The 16676-nt window shown below is 35.8% G+C and overlaps 2 protein-coding genes across 2 annotated transcripts; both read left to right on the plus strand.

Annotated features, from left to right (window-relative positions):
• Positions 1-2056: 2056 nt before the first annotated feature.
• LOC149502225 (UPAR/Ly6 domain-containing protein cold-like) lies at positions 2057-2535 on the plus strand. Its single transcript, XM_089730497.1, is given in 4 exon segments — positions 2057-2305; positions 2308-2355; positions 2358-2423; positions 2426-2535. Coding segments are annotated over 4 exon segments (336 nt in total). The 5' UTR covers positions 2057-2193.
• Positions 2536-9125: 6590 nt separating this feature from the next.
• Positions 9126-16403, plus strand: LOC114243190 (Endoplasmic reticulum protein 44). Its single transcript, XM_089730394.1, is given in 8 exon segments — positions 9126-9309; positions 9417-9423; positions 9426-9491; positions 11312-11554; positions 11998-12240; positions 12587-12853; positions 13676-13874; positions 14140-16403. Coding segments are annotated over 8 exon segments (1230 nt in total). The 5' UTR covers positions 9126-9240; the 3' UTR covers positions 14276-16403.
• The last annotated feature ends 273 nt before the right edge of the window (positions 16404-16676 follow it).

A 16676-nucleotide genomic window follows, 5' to 3' on the forward strand; every position in this document is an offset into this window, starting at 1 on the left:
AAAGCACAGCGGTGCTCTTCAAAAGGGGTCGCCCTCCGAACACCATGTTGAGCATCCCTCTCCCGACTAGGCGCGTCACCTCCGTCCCGCCATTCGCCCAATCATGATGTACGACCAACCATACCATGGGCGCTGTTGGACGGTTAAATTTGAGGGGATTGGGTTCTGTAGGTGATGAGGGGCTATTTAAAAACACACTGCTTCATTAATATATTGCAGATAGTTTGAACACTGTTACACCATTAAAAAATTATTATCTTTATATTTTTATAAAACTTAAATGTTTCTTTGACCGTGCTTAGATGAGAAGTTCTGACTTTTCTTACGAGAGAAATAATCATCTGTTTTTTAAAAAAAATAATTATAATATTCGAAATCTGTATCATGTATCAAGTGTGCCTGCCATTATATTTATATTCAAACTCCAACAGGCGCCGAAGGTCAAATACTTCGGCGTCACCCTCGACAGAAGGATGACTTCCACCCCCATATAAAGACGGTACGCGACCGTGCCGCCTTCATATTAGGATTACTAGGACGTCTCTACCCGATTGCATAAGCCCCGTCATGACCTATGTAAGTGTAGTGTTCCCTCACGCGACCCGCACTCACCTAAATCATTCTAAGTTATTCAATCCCGTTTTTGCAGGATCGTCGGAGCCCCGGTTCGTCAGGAATGTCGACCTCCATGACGACCTGGACTTAGAGTCCATCTGTAAGTATCTACAGTCGGCGTCGATGCGCCACTTATAAGCGGCACGACACGAGTACCCTCTCATCGTGGCGGCCGTAACTACATTCCCGAAAAGTGGAAAACAGTCGACGTCGCCCCAAACACGTCATTTCGGATCCTCCCGATCCACTAACGGTGCTTTAGGTAATTCAAGCACCGGTCACCGTTCTCGTCGAACCCGTCGCTTGCGACGAAGGGCTCGACGAGTAAATTAACCCTCCGATTGAGTTTCTCGCCGGATCTTCTCAGTGGGTCGCGTTTCCCATCCGGTGGTAGATTCTACGAAACACTGCTCTTGCTAGGGTTCGTGCTAGCAACGTCATTAGATTTGAGCCCCGTTAGCTCACCTACTAGTTAAGGCGACGCTGATATAGCCTTGAGAGGCTATCAGATTAGGCAGGAAAAAAAAAAAACTATTTACCTGGCGTAGGGATACCGTGATCATGCAGACCGTGACTTGCACACATACACTTTTTTTAATTTAATTCCGAGCATTTTCATGTTTATTTACCTTTTAAACCTTCTCTGGACTTCCACAAATATTTCAAGACCAAAATTAACCAAATCGTTTCAGCCGTTTTCTAGTTTTAGCTAGACCAACGAACAGCAATTCATTTATATATATATTAATGTCTAAAATCATCCTTATTTCATTTCATTTCAAGATGATATTATGGAGTGAAATGAAATGAAATAAAGATGATAAATTTGAGACATTAATCAATTGGGATGAAATTAATGAGATGATATGGAATGACATATTATAATCTCAGTAAAATGGTGGTCATTTACTGAGATTTTTTCAGTGGAATTTTTGGAGGATCCCAAGAAGTTATGTCCAGCGGCTTTTGTTTCATTTCCCACATTTGTGCACTTTTACAAATATTAAACAGTTATAAGCCACCGTTATTACACATTTAAACCTGAAGAAACACTAAATAGACAAAATAAAAGAAATCACACAACTTCACTCCTCGCGTTCCCGCCAAAAAGTCCGGTGTTCTTTATTGAAGGGTCGTCGTACCCCCTTACGGGGGCACGGAACGGGCCTCGGGGCAAACCCCACTGCCCAGGCAGAAGCTCCCTGCCACACAGGGCAGGGTGATGGGTGCAGGATGAGATGTAGGAGGGCGTGTTCTTTAAAACTCTGAAGAATGCTTTAAAAACATTACTTTACCATAGATAATACTCTAATACTTTACTCACAGAGTCATAGATATACACAATACACATTTAATTTACTATTTGGAATAATTGGATTGGAATTTGTTCGATAGGTATGTCTGGGTAGGGCACAGATTAACGGTTTTTTCTTCAAAATGACCAAAAGTGCAACTATTTTCGTTTTTATAATCATCACTTCATTCTAGAAGGTGTGTATAGTTATCATATGTAACATTTTACACGTTACAAGTGCAACAAGCGTTGGCTACTCCAGGTTGATACTCGTTACAATTTAAATGTTTCCAATATTACTTTCAGTGCTAAGCCTCGAGTGTTATGTTTGTGAAAATCAAGAAGATAATAATGGAAAGTGTGTGAACACGATAAAGCCCTGTGAACACAACCAAGATGTTGTCTGACCGAAATCAGATGGGGTAGTACTCCATATTGGTCCCAAGGGCAAAGAAACAATATTACATATCTAAAAGCTGTTCTAACAAAACTGAATGCCCAAAAACTAGACAACAAACATGCCTTTATGCACGTACATTTGGTATCAAGACTGGAAGTGCTCAGATTGCTGTCTCGGCGACCGATGCAATTATTACATTATAGTAAGTCAGCACAAAATTAATTGAATAATTTAGGCATATGGATTTTCATATCATGACTCTTCTCTATTAATATTGGTTGTCATTGATTCAGAGAGACTTCCTGCTTTTAAGTAGCAGAATTATTGAAAACACGTTTTAAATTCAGTTACATACTTTGAGACATGAGTTCAAAGTACTATTTTATAAAAATATCTGCTATACCTTTCAAACTGGAACACATAACGGCTTTGTAGTGTAATTAGGCTGAATGGTGGAATGATACCAAGCAGATTCACAGCTTAAAACACATAATGTGGTATTGTAGATCTTGGAAACTGCAATAAATTTAATACTTTGCTATGCAGATAAAGCGTAGCTGTTTGTGAGTGGTTACTATACAGGTGTACTGCTAAGTTGCTGTCTACCTCTGAGAAACATACCTTGGTTGAAAGTCTTTACACATTCATCATTTTGTTTTTAGAATTTGAGTAACCTGTATTGATCACAACAAACTATTATTTGCATTTATTAGTACTTCAGAGTAACTTTGATCATAACAACATCTTGCTCTGTCATAAGTATAAATGAAGATTATACAAATTTTGCAAAAGTGGAAGATACAATGAAAAAAACTACAAGTTTATATGGAACCTTAAATCTTCAAAAAAGTAATAAAATAGTTTTAACCCTTAGAGCTTCTTGGCTCCGCTATGGAGCAATCAGTCATTTGTTCTGTAACTCTGTAGGCTTTGCTACAGAGCCAGCCATCACCTTACTGTAAATCTAGGCTTTGCTGCAGAGCCAAATGTTTTTAGCATGATTAAGATGCTACAGAATTGCCTATGGTGGCAATTGTTATCTCTAGTTAAAATATACCATGTCTCTGTCCTTTTTTTTTTTTTTATTGCTTAGATTGTTGAACGAGCTCACAGCCCACCTAAGGAGTAAATGGTTACTGGAGCCCATAGACATCTACAACGTAAATGCGTCACCCATCTTGAGATATAAGTTCTAAGATCTCAGTATAGTTCAACGGCTGCCCTACCCTTCAAACCGAAACGCATTACTGCTTCACGGCGGAAATAGGCAGGGTGGTGGTACCTACCCGCGCGGACACACAAGAGGTCCTACCACCAGTTGTCCTGTTGCTATTAAGCCATCTTTTACCTTTTTTATGGTTAGCAACATGGAATGAGGAGTTACAATAAATACTCTCAGCTTGATTGGATAAGAAATAGTATCATTATTGAGTAACTAGCATACTGATAACCTTTCATAATAATTAATTCATATATTCTGTTTAAAGCTGTACAACAACAAAATTAAATAGCACAAGTATTTACTGTACTGAAAATTTTTGTCTATCAACTAGTAGGAAATGTTCTTCAGAACAAAAGAGAGAACAAGAGTCTACATAAATTTCTGAAATCAGTAATCACTAAACAGAACACTTTGTATAATCAGGAACTATGTAAATGGAGACTGTGTTATGTAGACTCCACAAGGAATCAGACGTATGGGAGACATCAAACAATCAATCAATCAAATTCGCCAAATACACCCAGAATGGACATTCGAGATTTTTCCAAAGATATCACACCTTAGTGAATTACAAAATTATTATAATTTTTTCATTTATAATATCATTTCCTCACTTAAAATGAGACTCCTTTTGCTCTGGATTTGTGTGCTGAATATGCTGGAATTGTAGTGATAAAATACGCACAGAGCTCTATAGATTATACAACAATTTACATTTTATTTTAAAAATTGTTATTTAAAGCAGTTTTTTTTAATTTACAGAGTGGGAGCAGACAAAATATGCCATTTAACGGAATCATATTGGATTGATATCTGTTTACCTGCTTTCTTTAACTAATTTTCAGTAAATATGTGGAATAAGTATGTTATATGAATATGATACATTGCCGGCACTCTCCTTTTGACTGATCAATGTGAATAAATAGCAAGTAGTTGTCAAGTAAAAAATGTTAATGTCCAAAGTTGTCACAAATGTACATTATAGTACATTTTTTAATTAGTATCTTTATGTAAATCATATCAAAAACTATTATTGGTAGTAATTTAATCTAAGAATACTAATGAATTATTCTAGAAAAAATTAAGCCAACATATTTAATGGTGCCTTGTTTACGCCTGTACGGTGTTCCATGTTGTTAAATGTGAATTGAAAAGAGAAATAGAACCTTATTCTACAATTAAGATTAAGCTGTCAAAAGCTTGCTTGATACGATAGTACAGTAAAAGCTCTTTATTTGCAGGGTATATATTCCGTAATTAAGCCACGAATACAGAAACCGTGAATATGGAATGGTAATTACATACATATATTATATGGGATTGTAGGGCATATTATGTATCTAGGTGACAACATAGAAACACATACATAGTGGCATAATTGAATAAGGTATTTTTAGTCCCATTTTGACGTCGTGATATTCCGTTTGATACTGAATGATGTACCGATTAGATTCGCGAATAAATAAATATTTAGGCGCGAATATAGGAATTGGGTCGGCCGGTTTTTAATCCTCGAATAGTGATAGCGCAAATACGAGCTTTTACTATATTTATGTTACCTCATCGGAAAATGACAGCAAGGAAATTACTTTTTATACTATAACATGAAATACACCAAATTTGGGTTTTTAATTATTATTTCTCATATTAGATTGTCATGAGGTACAATAGTTTACAGTTACCGAAATTGGTCAACGATTTCCACCAAAATTAAATATGTATTGCCTTGTCAAGCAAAGTATTTAGGTACTTTCAGTAATGCAAAGGAATACTAGACAATTTTCTGTGATGTGTAATGAATCCGTCCATTTTAGTTTAAGATTATTGACTTTATTTAACCTTAATGAACTAATGAATAAAATACTATAAATAATGTTTTATATTTAATCTATACTATTCTTCCAATGGCAGATAATCTTCAAACTACTGTAATTCTTTCAATATTTGTTAGCCTGAGACTATATTTATGATTAACCCTAGTCCGGTGGAAGGCGTGCGATGATGGTGGCTAGGGTATGCAATGAAAAGATGAAGGGATCATCTCAAACTTCGTCCAGGTGAAACTGGAAATATCAGTCAATATCAGTCTGGAAATGTCGGATAGACGTCCGGTGCATTCGTGTTGAGCGATGCACCGGTGTTCGAATCTCAGGCGGGTACCAATTTTTCTAATGAAATATGTACTCGACAAATGTCACGATTGATTTCCACGGTGAAGGAATAACATCGTGTAATAAAAATGAAACCCGCAAAATCATAATTTGCGTAATTAGTGGTGGTAGGACCTCTTGTGAATCCGCGCGGGTGGTACCATCACCCTGCTATTTCTGCCGTGAAGCAGAAATGCGTTTCGGTTTGAATGGGGCAGCCGTTGTAACTATACTTGAGACCTAGAACTTATATCTCAAGTGGGTGGCGCATTTACGTTGTGGATGTCTATGGGGCTCCAGTAACCACTTAACACCAGGTGACCTGCGCCTCGTCCACCCACCTAAGCAATAAAAAAATCACCAGTAAATCTTTTCTTCTAGTCTCCATGGATCAATGGTACAAACACAGTGAGATGAAGTCTTTGTAAATTGTGATAGTGCCAACGGCCCGTTTGTATGAAGCCTCAAGGGAACAGCTGGTATTGGCATCCCTGACCTAGATAGAAATGGAAGCAGTGCTCCATACGAGATATAACTTGTCCTTTCTAAAATATAAGTCTTCGTTCAGCCGTGACTGCTTTACTCGGCATCTTAACATTTTAGATAGTACTAATTTGGCTGCCTCCCAAATGTCTGATATGAAGACTATTTAAACGATTTACCCCAAGAGTACTGTAATGGGTTACAGAGATAGGCGCTCTTTTGAAACGCCATGACAAAGGCTTTTTCGGAGGATTGCGGAACCTATTTATTCAATGGTTCCTCCTTGCGTCGGTCTCTTCATTACTCAGGGTTGTGACCACGTCGTGACTCCCTCGCTGCATCAATCTCTCTTGTACGATTGTTCCCATCTGCTGCGATCCATGGCTTAGTGGAGTGCATCGTGGAGCTTATATCCAGACCGAATTTTGATCCGACCATCTCGGGGACTGCGTCCTCTGGGACGTTTGCTCTCCATCTTGCCCGTCACAACAGCTGCTCAAGATGGTAACCCTCCTTCGAGCAATTTGTCCGAAGAACTCCAATACTCTACGAATGCATGTTGTGGAGAGTCTAGTTTTAAGATAAAGCTCCTTTAGTATCGACACATCGGTGCGAAAAACAGCCCATGGAATCTGCCAGCAATTTCCTCCAGCACCACATTTCGAAGGTGGTCTCTGTGAGCCTTTTTCAGTGTCCAGGTTTCCGCTCCGTAACTGAATATGGAGAAAACCAGCGAATTCACCAACCTGAGTTTTGTTTTCCGCGAGATGTTTCGGACTCTCCATATCTTATGCATTTGAGACATTGCATTTTGGTCATCCCTATACGCTCCTTGTCTCTTTTTCACATGACCCTGAGTTATTAATGTTAGCCCCTAGGTAGATGAAGTCGGTCACGATTTCAAGGCTCAATGTTTCCGTTAGTTCAAGACTCTTGGCACGATCCACTATCATTACTTTGGTTTTGCCATGGTTGATTTTGAGACCCAACTGTAACTGATGATGATGATATCAAAGCAAGGGCTCTGTAAATATCGCACTTGGAAGTGGATCCCTTTTTATGGAGAGGTAATATGAAGACTGTTCAGTCCGAACGCCAACTTCCAGTTCGCCAGATGTCCTAAATTTTTGTAGGATTTTTACAGCGTCAGGACCTATAATCTTTATTATTTCCGCGGTAACGCGGTCTGGACCGGGGGCTCTCCTGAGTTTGAGCACGTCTATAGCGGCCGTGATTCTGATTCAAGGATGGGTGATTCCAGCGTTAATTCGTCCCAATTTGTTGAATCTTGTGGTGATCTGTATTCATGTAGATTTCTATTGAGATTCTCGCAATCGTAACGCTATCTTCTCGTCACTCCCTGTAAGTCTTGCAGAGGCATGCCATCTTCGTCTTCAATCAGCCATGATCTTGATTTGAACTGTTTTAACAGCAGTTTTACTTTTCGAAGAGATCCAAGTTTTGTGCTCTGAACGCGTGCTTCTCCACTTCTTCGCAAATACGTTCAACAAAGTTGTCTTTATCATGCCGACACTGTCTTTGGATCATTCTACTAAACTTAAGTACTTTTCTCGGTCTACTTGATCTGTCAAACCACGGCTTTTAAGCTCTTTCTTATCCTGTACCTATGAGTTTCCAAGTCTTATTTGATATCCAAGTTTGTTTAGGGTAGGGGTGTCAGAGAGTTCTCGCCGCCAACCTTTTCGATTGTCTCATTGATTTGGCCCTTTAGGTGTTCCCACTGCATGTCCGAGTCTGCGTCTGCAGGTTGTGGTACTTGAACAATCGCCGTGTCAAATGCGTTTTGGAAATGTTTTTGTTCTATGGGCGTAAACTTATACTACATCAGCTTAGGACATCATTTACTGGTTGTAGTACCTCTTGTGAGTCCGCACGAGTAGGTAGCACCACCCTACCTATTTCTGCCGTGAAGCAGTAATGCGTTTCGGTTTGAAGGGTGGGGCAGCCGTTGTAACTATACTGAGACCTTAGAACTTATATCTCACGGTGGGTGGCGCATTTACGTTGTAGATGTCTATGGGCTCTAGTAACCACTTAATACCAGGTAAGCTGTGAGCTCGTCCACCCATCTAATCAATAAAAAATTTATTTTATATAAAAAACTTATATAAAACTCCGTAAAGCAAGCATTTATGTTTTTCTCAAGATATTTACGGCAGGCGCTTCGAAACTAATCGTTGTTCATTGTAGGTACCTGTTTGCTAGTCCAGTAATCCAGTAGAACAGTAGATCAGAGGTTACAGGGATTTTTCTCATAGACCACTTTCAAAATTTAGCTGCTTCCGGTAGGCATCTACATTCTCCCAAAACTTGACACTATAGGTATGTGAAGATTAGATCTAACTATGGAAATTTCGTTGGAACTGAGTTTCAAGCACGATTAAATAGTTTAAGAAAAAAGGGGAGAATTGATTGGTTATTAACTATTTCATTGCTTTTTAAGTGGATGTCAACAAAGGAAAGTTGCCAAAGGAAAAGCGCATAAGGAATCAATCAATTCTCACTTAAATCATTTAGAAAACGTTCTATTTTACATTCGGGGTGGTAAAAATAAATAGTGTATTCATATAACAATGTAACGTAGACTGATAGCAAATAGTTTACTATCGAAAGCTTAGAACGAATATTAACCCCAATTTTTTTGCCACGCTGACGTAGTCGCGTGTCGAGTCTCCCATGGACCCTGTGGATTCACCTGGGCTACTTTGGGAACTAAGGGTGTAGATGAGTTTTTAGTCTAGTAAACTCCTGGTCTAGGAACAATGAATCATTACTATCATAATACATAGTATAACATAATACATGAATATACGGTAAGATTCTGTTATGGGAGGTCAGTGCAAGATGACTGTACTATGACTGTTATTAAATTGTACCATTGCTAGCTGAAGTGCCTGTCCTATTGCAATGGTAATTCTTATTGGTCTGTGTCTGTAGGTTCAAGAGGGCTGGCAACACGATAGAATAATTCTCAGAAAAAAAAATCGCCAAGTGCCAGCTCTAGAGGAAAGTAGCCGCTAGTTTTTCTTTAAAATAATTCTTTTAAAAAAACCTAATGTTAAAAATGAATTGGAAATGTCCAAACCTATTAAACCTTAAATTATTCTCATGTTTATTTATTTTGGTAAGTACATCGACTTCATCGGAGTTAGATTAATGGTCGAGATTGTTTGATTTTATGGTCATTTGTAAGTAATCGGTGTAAAATAACGTGATTATGTTATTTTACAGTTGTGTCACAGTTTTACAACCCCACCGATAGCGGAGCTGTACAAATTACACAGAGTAATTTAGACATGGTCTTAGGTAAGTAAATGCTTGGCAATATCTGTAAACACTATCGTTTAATTGTACTGATTGGAAGATATGTATGCTCAGAAGAACGGTAACCTGTAAATAAAAAAAGCTATTAATAAAATTCTCAAATGTTCTACGAATAAAGATTAGAATTGGTTGTACAACGTTCAATATTTCTATTAGATTTAAATAAATTTGATATACGACTTCAGATTGTGATCTGAAAAAGGAAGTTTATTTAGAAATTTTCATAATGGTCTTTGTTAATTAAAACAATATTTAAGATCAACAATAAAGTAGGATGTTATTAAAACATTTTTGTTACTAAGTGATGAATTTAAGTCTGCTTTATCTTAAATTAGCTGACCCGGCAGACTTCGTAGTGCCTCAATCGATAAATAAAAAACCTAAACTTATGTATAAAATAGAAACAAAAGGAATCCGTCCGACGGGGGACACATCAAAAGAAAAACAAAATTGTTATTTTTATTTAATTCCGAGATTTTTCATATTTATCTACCTTTTAAACCTTTTCTGGACTTCCACAAATAATTCAAGACCAAAATTAGCCAAATCAGTCCAGGCATTTTCGAGTTTTAGCAAGACTAACGAACAGCAATTCATTTTATATATAAGTATAGATAGATAGATAGATAAAGTCAGATTGAGGATTAAGAAGTTGATCATCATTTAGAATTCTCTTTGCTTACCATTTGCCCATACTATCTAAACCATTTCATTTTTCCTGTAGTATAGATTTAGATAAAATATTCCATCAACAACGTTATCAACATGACATTGAAAACCAAAAAAGACAGTAAACTGTTTTGTATGTTTCATAAAAACAAACATTGCATTCAGATATTATTATCTTACCACAACAGATTACAAATTTGAAGATATAAAACATTATAACAAATACATATTTATTATATATTATTATATACAAATATTTTTAGATTGATCATGTCTTAGGAGAGAATTTAAAATTTTGATAATAAAATGCACATGTATTTATTAACTAAGAATACAAAATTTATGTGTATTTTATACCCTACAAAAACCTAAAAACCTAAAATACATGTATATTATACAGGCACAGGCATTATAGCATCTCATAAAGTTTAATTTTAATAACTAGTGGTCCCCCAGCAGTCAAAATTTGAATATTATTGAACATTTTTAAGGTTCTAATGTCAAAAACTATTTATTGTACTTCTATAATCACAGATTTCGCAAAGGCTACACATTATGGACAAATAATATTAAAGACAAACAATTTTAATCTATTCTCAATCTGATAACAGACTAACAATAAACAAAGGAGTCCATATGCATGTTGTGTCAAATACATGGTAGTGTGTGTAGTATCTTTTTAATGATTTAATGTACTTTCTATTCTTAAAAAAATTAACATTCTGCACTCCTTCTCTGTATTCTCTATAAGTGTGGGAAATTTCATACTTCTCCGTCTGCGCAATTGTCGTAAAAAGGCGTACAGCGTTTTTGCTTTACGTATTAATATATAGATAATTTAGTATGATTTAGTTGAAACTTTATAACTCTTTAAAATAACTACTACTTTACCTCATAATTGCTATCTTAAATAGTCCCTCAGCATGTTGTAACCCAGTACTTGATACCTGCCATCCTGCTTAATTTCGCAATGAAGAAATATCACATTCAAGTTTGAGACTTTAATGATGTCTCAAGATAAGCAGCAGCTTTGACCTCGTGATGATGATAGGCTACAGACTTTTAAGGCAGTATTTTATTAAGATCAAGCATGAAACTGACAAAAAAAACTATTTATTTCATTTTTGTTTCAGCTTCAAATGAAGTAGTATTTATAAATTTTTATGCAGAATGGTGTAAATTCAGTAACATGTTAATGCCTATATTTGACGATGCTGCTGATGAGGTGACAAAAGCTGGCTATGACACAGGTAAAGTCGTTATGGGGAAAGTGGACTGTGACAAAGAAGGTGCTATTGCAACACGGTTCCACATAACTAAATATCCTACATTGAAACTGTTCCGCAATGGTTTACCAGCTAAGAAAGAATACAGAGGTAATTGTTAATGCTTTATCAAACATATTCATTAATTAAACACTATGTATCTTATAAATTGCCAGTGTTAACACCTAGGTCATTCTATTTGCTTTAGTCATGTTTATTACAAACAAAAGTATTAGGAACAACTGAATATAAAGTATTTAGCTTTTAAGTTTTAGTGGGAATTTACAAGGCAAGCTCTGTCCTTGTTCCACCAAACACCACTGCAAGTGTTTGTTTAAAATTTAATTGTGCACTTAAAATTGCACTAAAGTCACTTTAGGCAAGGTGCATTTTGTTCCTGTCATAACATATGTTATCTTATTATTTATCTTATTGTTATTATGTACATATATCTGTTGTTATTTATCATTAGCTTATGGTGAGACAACAAAAAATCTCAGTGAGTCCATTTCAGTTAATGCAGACTGATTAAATCGTAAAACATTACTTTTCAGGTCAGAGGTCGGTGGAAGCATTTGCAGAGTTTATTAAAAAGCAATTGGTAGATCCAATAGTTACTTTCAGCTCTATCAAAGAACTCCACGATTTGAGTGATGAAAAACGCCATATTATCGCCTACATGGATAGAAGGGATCAACCAGAATATGATGTTATTAGAAAAGTAGCAGCTAGTCTTAAAGATGAATGTTTGTTCCATGCTGGTTTTGGTGATGCCTCGCAACAGATGCACCCTCCAGGTACGTTTCATTAAAACTTATAACAAACTGTTTCAAAGAAATTTTAAACCAAGTTGTTATATAATTAAAGTTAATGTTGTGAGAAGGAAAGAAATATGTGCGAAAGAAGGTGTGCTATGGTATTCACATTTTTGTATCTATTCATTCTGGTAACCACTTAATACAAAGTGGGTTAAGAGACTCCTATCTATGACAATAGAATTTAATTAAATGAAGAATGCCAAAGTTTCAAGTAATGTTGTTTCCACAAAAATTCTTGGAGAAATTCTTGTTAATTTCATCATAGACTAGTATACGAGATAAGAGTTGATTCATTATTATAACCTGTTTTCTGTTTTGTTTTTAGGTCAACCAATAGTGGTATTTAGAGCTGATCAAAAAACATCCACAGAACCAGATGAAACCTACAAAGGTTCATTGTTAAACTTTGATGAATTATCTAGTTGGGTACAAGAGAAGTGTATTCCTTTAGTCAGGGAAATCACATTTGAGAATGCTGAAGAATTAACAGAAGAAGGCTTGCCATTCCTCATTTTGTTCCATCACCCTGATGATACAAAGAGTGTTAAGAAATACAAAGAAGTAATTATGAGTGAGTTGGAGAGTGAGAAACGTGAGTAAAATATTATTTTATTGTAATTTGTTTTGAATGAGTAATATTTATGGAGGAATTACATTCAGAACGTATGAAGGTTGCAACACTCAATCATCGTCACAATGTGGATGCCATCACCCATGTTGAGACTTGAGGTGGAAGTCTGTTGCACTCTTCAAACTGAAATGCAAGATTACTTCGCGATTATCGTGTTGAAATAAGCATGAATGTGATACATTTCAATGCAGGTTGACCAAATACTCTATGGTAGGCAGTGACTTGGCTCTTCTACCCCTGGCGCTGCTGTTGTCCACGGGCGATGGTAACCACTCATCATCAGATGGGCCGTATGCTAGTCTGCATGCAAGGGCAATAAAAAAAACTACCACCAGTAATTATAGGCTCACATGTAATCTGAAAGACTATCAGTCTTTAGCCTTCTCTGTTGACATAGGAAAATAGGCTAGAACTTTCCCTGGATTGTGCTTGCATGATTGACTATATATTTAGCGCTATATTACATAAGTTGTAAAAACAGTGGGGACATTGTCAAAACCCCTATTTATTTTATTTACATTGTAAATTTGCTTCTGCCACTGTTGATACAGTAAAAAACTTAAATACGTCGATAAATGAACTGCATAATATGCAGCTGAACAAAAAATGTTTACATCAATGTAAATATTTGTTACAATACTATTTCATATCTCAGAATGTACAAGAAACAAAACTTAACTGCAAACCTACTATTGTTTTAATATCACACTCTCATTATTTTTTTCAAGGTCTAAGTAGTAGGATTCATAAACCAGTTGTGTAAATACAAATTTTAATTTACAGAGAATGTCAACTTTCTGACCGCGGATGGTGGTCGTTTTGAGCATCCACTGCACCACTTGGGCAAGTCTACATCGGATTTACCTTTGATTGCTATAGACTCGTTTCGTCACATGTACTTATTCCCGGATTATAAAGACATTGAGAAGCCAGGACAGTTAAAACAATTCCTTTTAGATTTGTATTCTGGAAAACTCCATAGGTATGATTATTTTATTAACGTGTCGGATAAATTTTAAACGTAACTTATCAACAATTCATTAATTTACATATTGTTAATATGTAAATGTGACAATTTCACAATGTTTGAATGATTTTGAAGGAAGTTCTCAGTGATACTGTGAGGAACTTACGTATTTTGTTCACTTAATGTCTATGTTGGTTGTCAAATAAACGTGATTGTTAATTTTATAACGCCTATAAAGTCGCACAGGCTGACGAATTATACATCGGGGTTTTAATTCCAGAGAATTCCACTATGGCCCTGACCCAGTGCAAGAGGCGATTGCTTCTGACGTTAAAGTGACGACGCCTCCAGAATCTACCTTTAAGAAACTAGCTCCATCTAAAAACAGATACACGTTGCTCAGAGACGAGTTATAAACATCCAAAACTTCGTCCATACAATTGAGACTCATTTGCGTCATGAAAAAACAGAACATGAAAGTAACTTCAAGAATTAACATTGTTGATTTATATGTTGCAACATAAATGTATTTGTAATTTATAATATTCATAGACAACAGATATAATATCACATTTAATTTTAAGTTGAATTCTCAATGTAAAGTTGCTGTTATAAAATTCATAACCGAAATGAGTCACAATATAAGTTATTTATAAAAATTATTCTATTGTAATTGTTTTGAGAATATTCAGTCTTGTTCTTATTTCAGTAAATCTATAGATCTTTTTATGTTTGTATGTAAAATTACGTATTCGTGGACTCACTTCGCCGGCTTGAACTACTGTATCGGTATTAAAATTATAGCATTGAACTATCCAATTGTAAAAAAATCCATATAGTAATAAAAAATCCAACAAAAATATTCAATCTAGTTCCTTCGTAACTAGTTAGTTCAGAGTTCAGAGTGCTTATGTTCAAACTGGGCAAGTTAGAATTTTGTACTATAATAATACTATATATGCTCTTTTTAAGTTTTGTGTTTTAAATATTCCTTCCAATTAAAGAGTGTTATGGTATGACAATGCACAAAAATAATTCACCAATCGTAAAAAGAAAAATAATGATCAACTTGAGATGCAAGTTGTAAGAAATTACTATTGCTTGAATTGTTACATACTTTAAGTGCTAATTAATAGTTTTTAAATCAATTAAATTTAACCCGTATTTATATCCGAATGAATATATTTCGTGAGATCTGCTGAATATAAAAGTAATGTAGCTCGATTACAGGCAATTTTATTATTACTTATAAAAATATTTTTATTTATAATATGGCAATAATAAAATGGCTACCGTTTAATTGTATGCTTTTAATGTTGTGAGAAAATACAGAATATTGTAGTGTGCTCGTGGCATAATGATATCATAAGCCGAGATACTGCATAATCGAATAATGTGTTTCTACATGTTCTAATTTTAATATGCTAATGTGACACGAGTGCTCACAGTTGATGACTTGTAAACAGTGCATTGAAATACATCAGAGTACCAGTGATAGTCTTAATAAAAGAATCTTCATCAAAATGTGGTGCCAATCTTTTATTTACACATAATATTTGTAGTATATCTTTTCATAAATTATATTTAAATGTAAATACTTTACAAAGTTACACTTTAAGGTTTGATAGGCACAAGAATTTTATTTGTTCGTCCTAGTTAGTCCAATAAAGACGACTATTGATATAAGTTTGTTGTGATAGCTTATGATATCGAGGCTCAGCGTGAGCCTTGCTCTTGCTTTGTAAGGCCTCATCTAGCCTGATGAGTATCAGTGAGTGAAATGCACGAAAATATTGCTTCCCCTGTTCTTAGATAGTCTATCAGTTAGTTGTTAAGGGGGCGTCTAATAATTACACGAAGTTTTTTTTTAATTTCCTCTTTGTGAGATTTAATAAGGTACGGGGGGCTTCTCCCTACCCTTCAAAAGAATTACTGGTTTAGATTAATCGTTTTTGGGTCGTGTATGAGTTACTATGATATCAACACAAACGCGACAAAATCAAATATTTATTTAAGATTTTGCCGGACCACCCTGCATTTTGTGCTAACATAATTAACTGATGTTCCCGAAATAACTGCCGCTCTCATAGGCGTCATTTTTTAAATTTCGAATTTGGTACTATAAATTAGAACTGATTATGAGACCAAGTGGGTCGCCGCAACAGTTGATATTTTTATCCGAGATGCAATTAATAATCCCGGTTTGGGTTTTATGTAGTAACTAAATTGGGAATTCATCAACTTGAACGGCGGATTTGAAATGATTATGTTACTGTCCAGTAAGCACTTAATATCAGAGAGGCCAGGAGCTCGTGTGCTTGTCTAAAGCTGCTAACTGCTTAAAAACCGTTTCTGTGAAGAGTTTCATATTCTGTTAACATGCGAGGGTTTTAAATTAGGCAAAAATTCTTACACAATTAAGAAGTAAAATTTGAGTAAACCGACAATCGCTGTAAAACTATATTGCAACAAGTAAAATATGAATGTTGTACAATATGTATGGCCTTCGACGGTGTGTTGTTATTAAATTTTTCGAACCTTGAATCTTTTTATTCTCTTTACCGAGACCTACCAAAATTTTAACAGCCAGCTTAACCAAAGACCGCGATATTTTTGGCGATATTTATCTACACACACTACTACCCGTTAGATATGTGTCGTTCGCGAACGAACGAGTCAAACGACCCTGGTCTCAAATTCCGCGCGAACGATAGGGTCACTTCAAAAAATATGAGTCGTTCACTAAATCGACTCGTTTAACACAAAACCTACGAATCAGAAGAAAAGAACCATACGAGTACGACGGTCATTCGGGTC

Source organism: Bombyx mandarina, chromosome 10, assembly GCF_030267445.1.
Source record: "Bombyx mandarina strain Sakado chromosome 10, ASM3026744v2".
In the NCBI taxonomy this organism is placed as follows: Eukaryota; Metazoa; Arthropoda; class Insecta; order Lepidoptera; family Bombycidae; genus Bombyx; species Bombyx mandarina.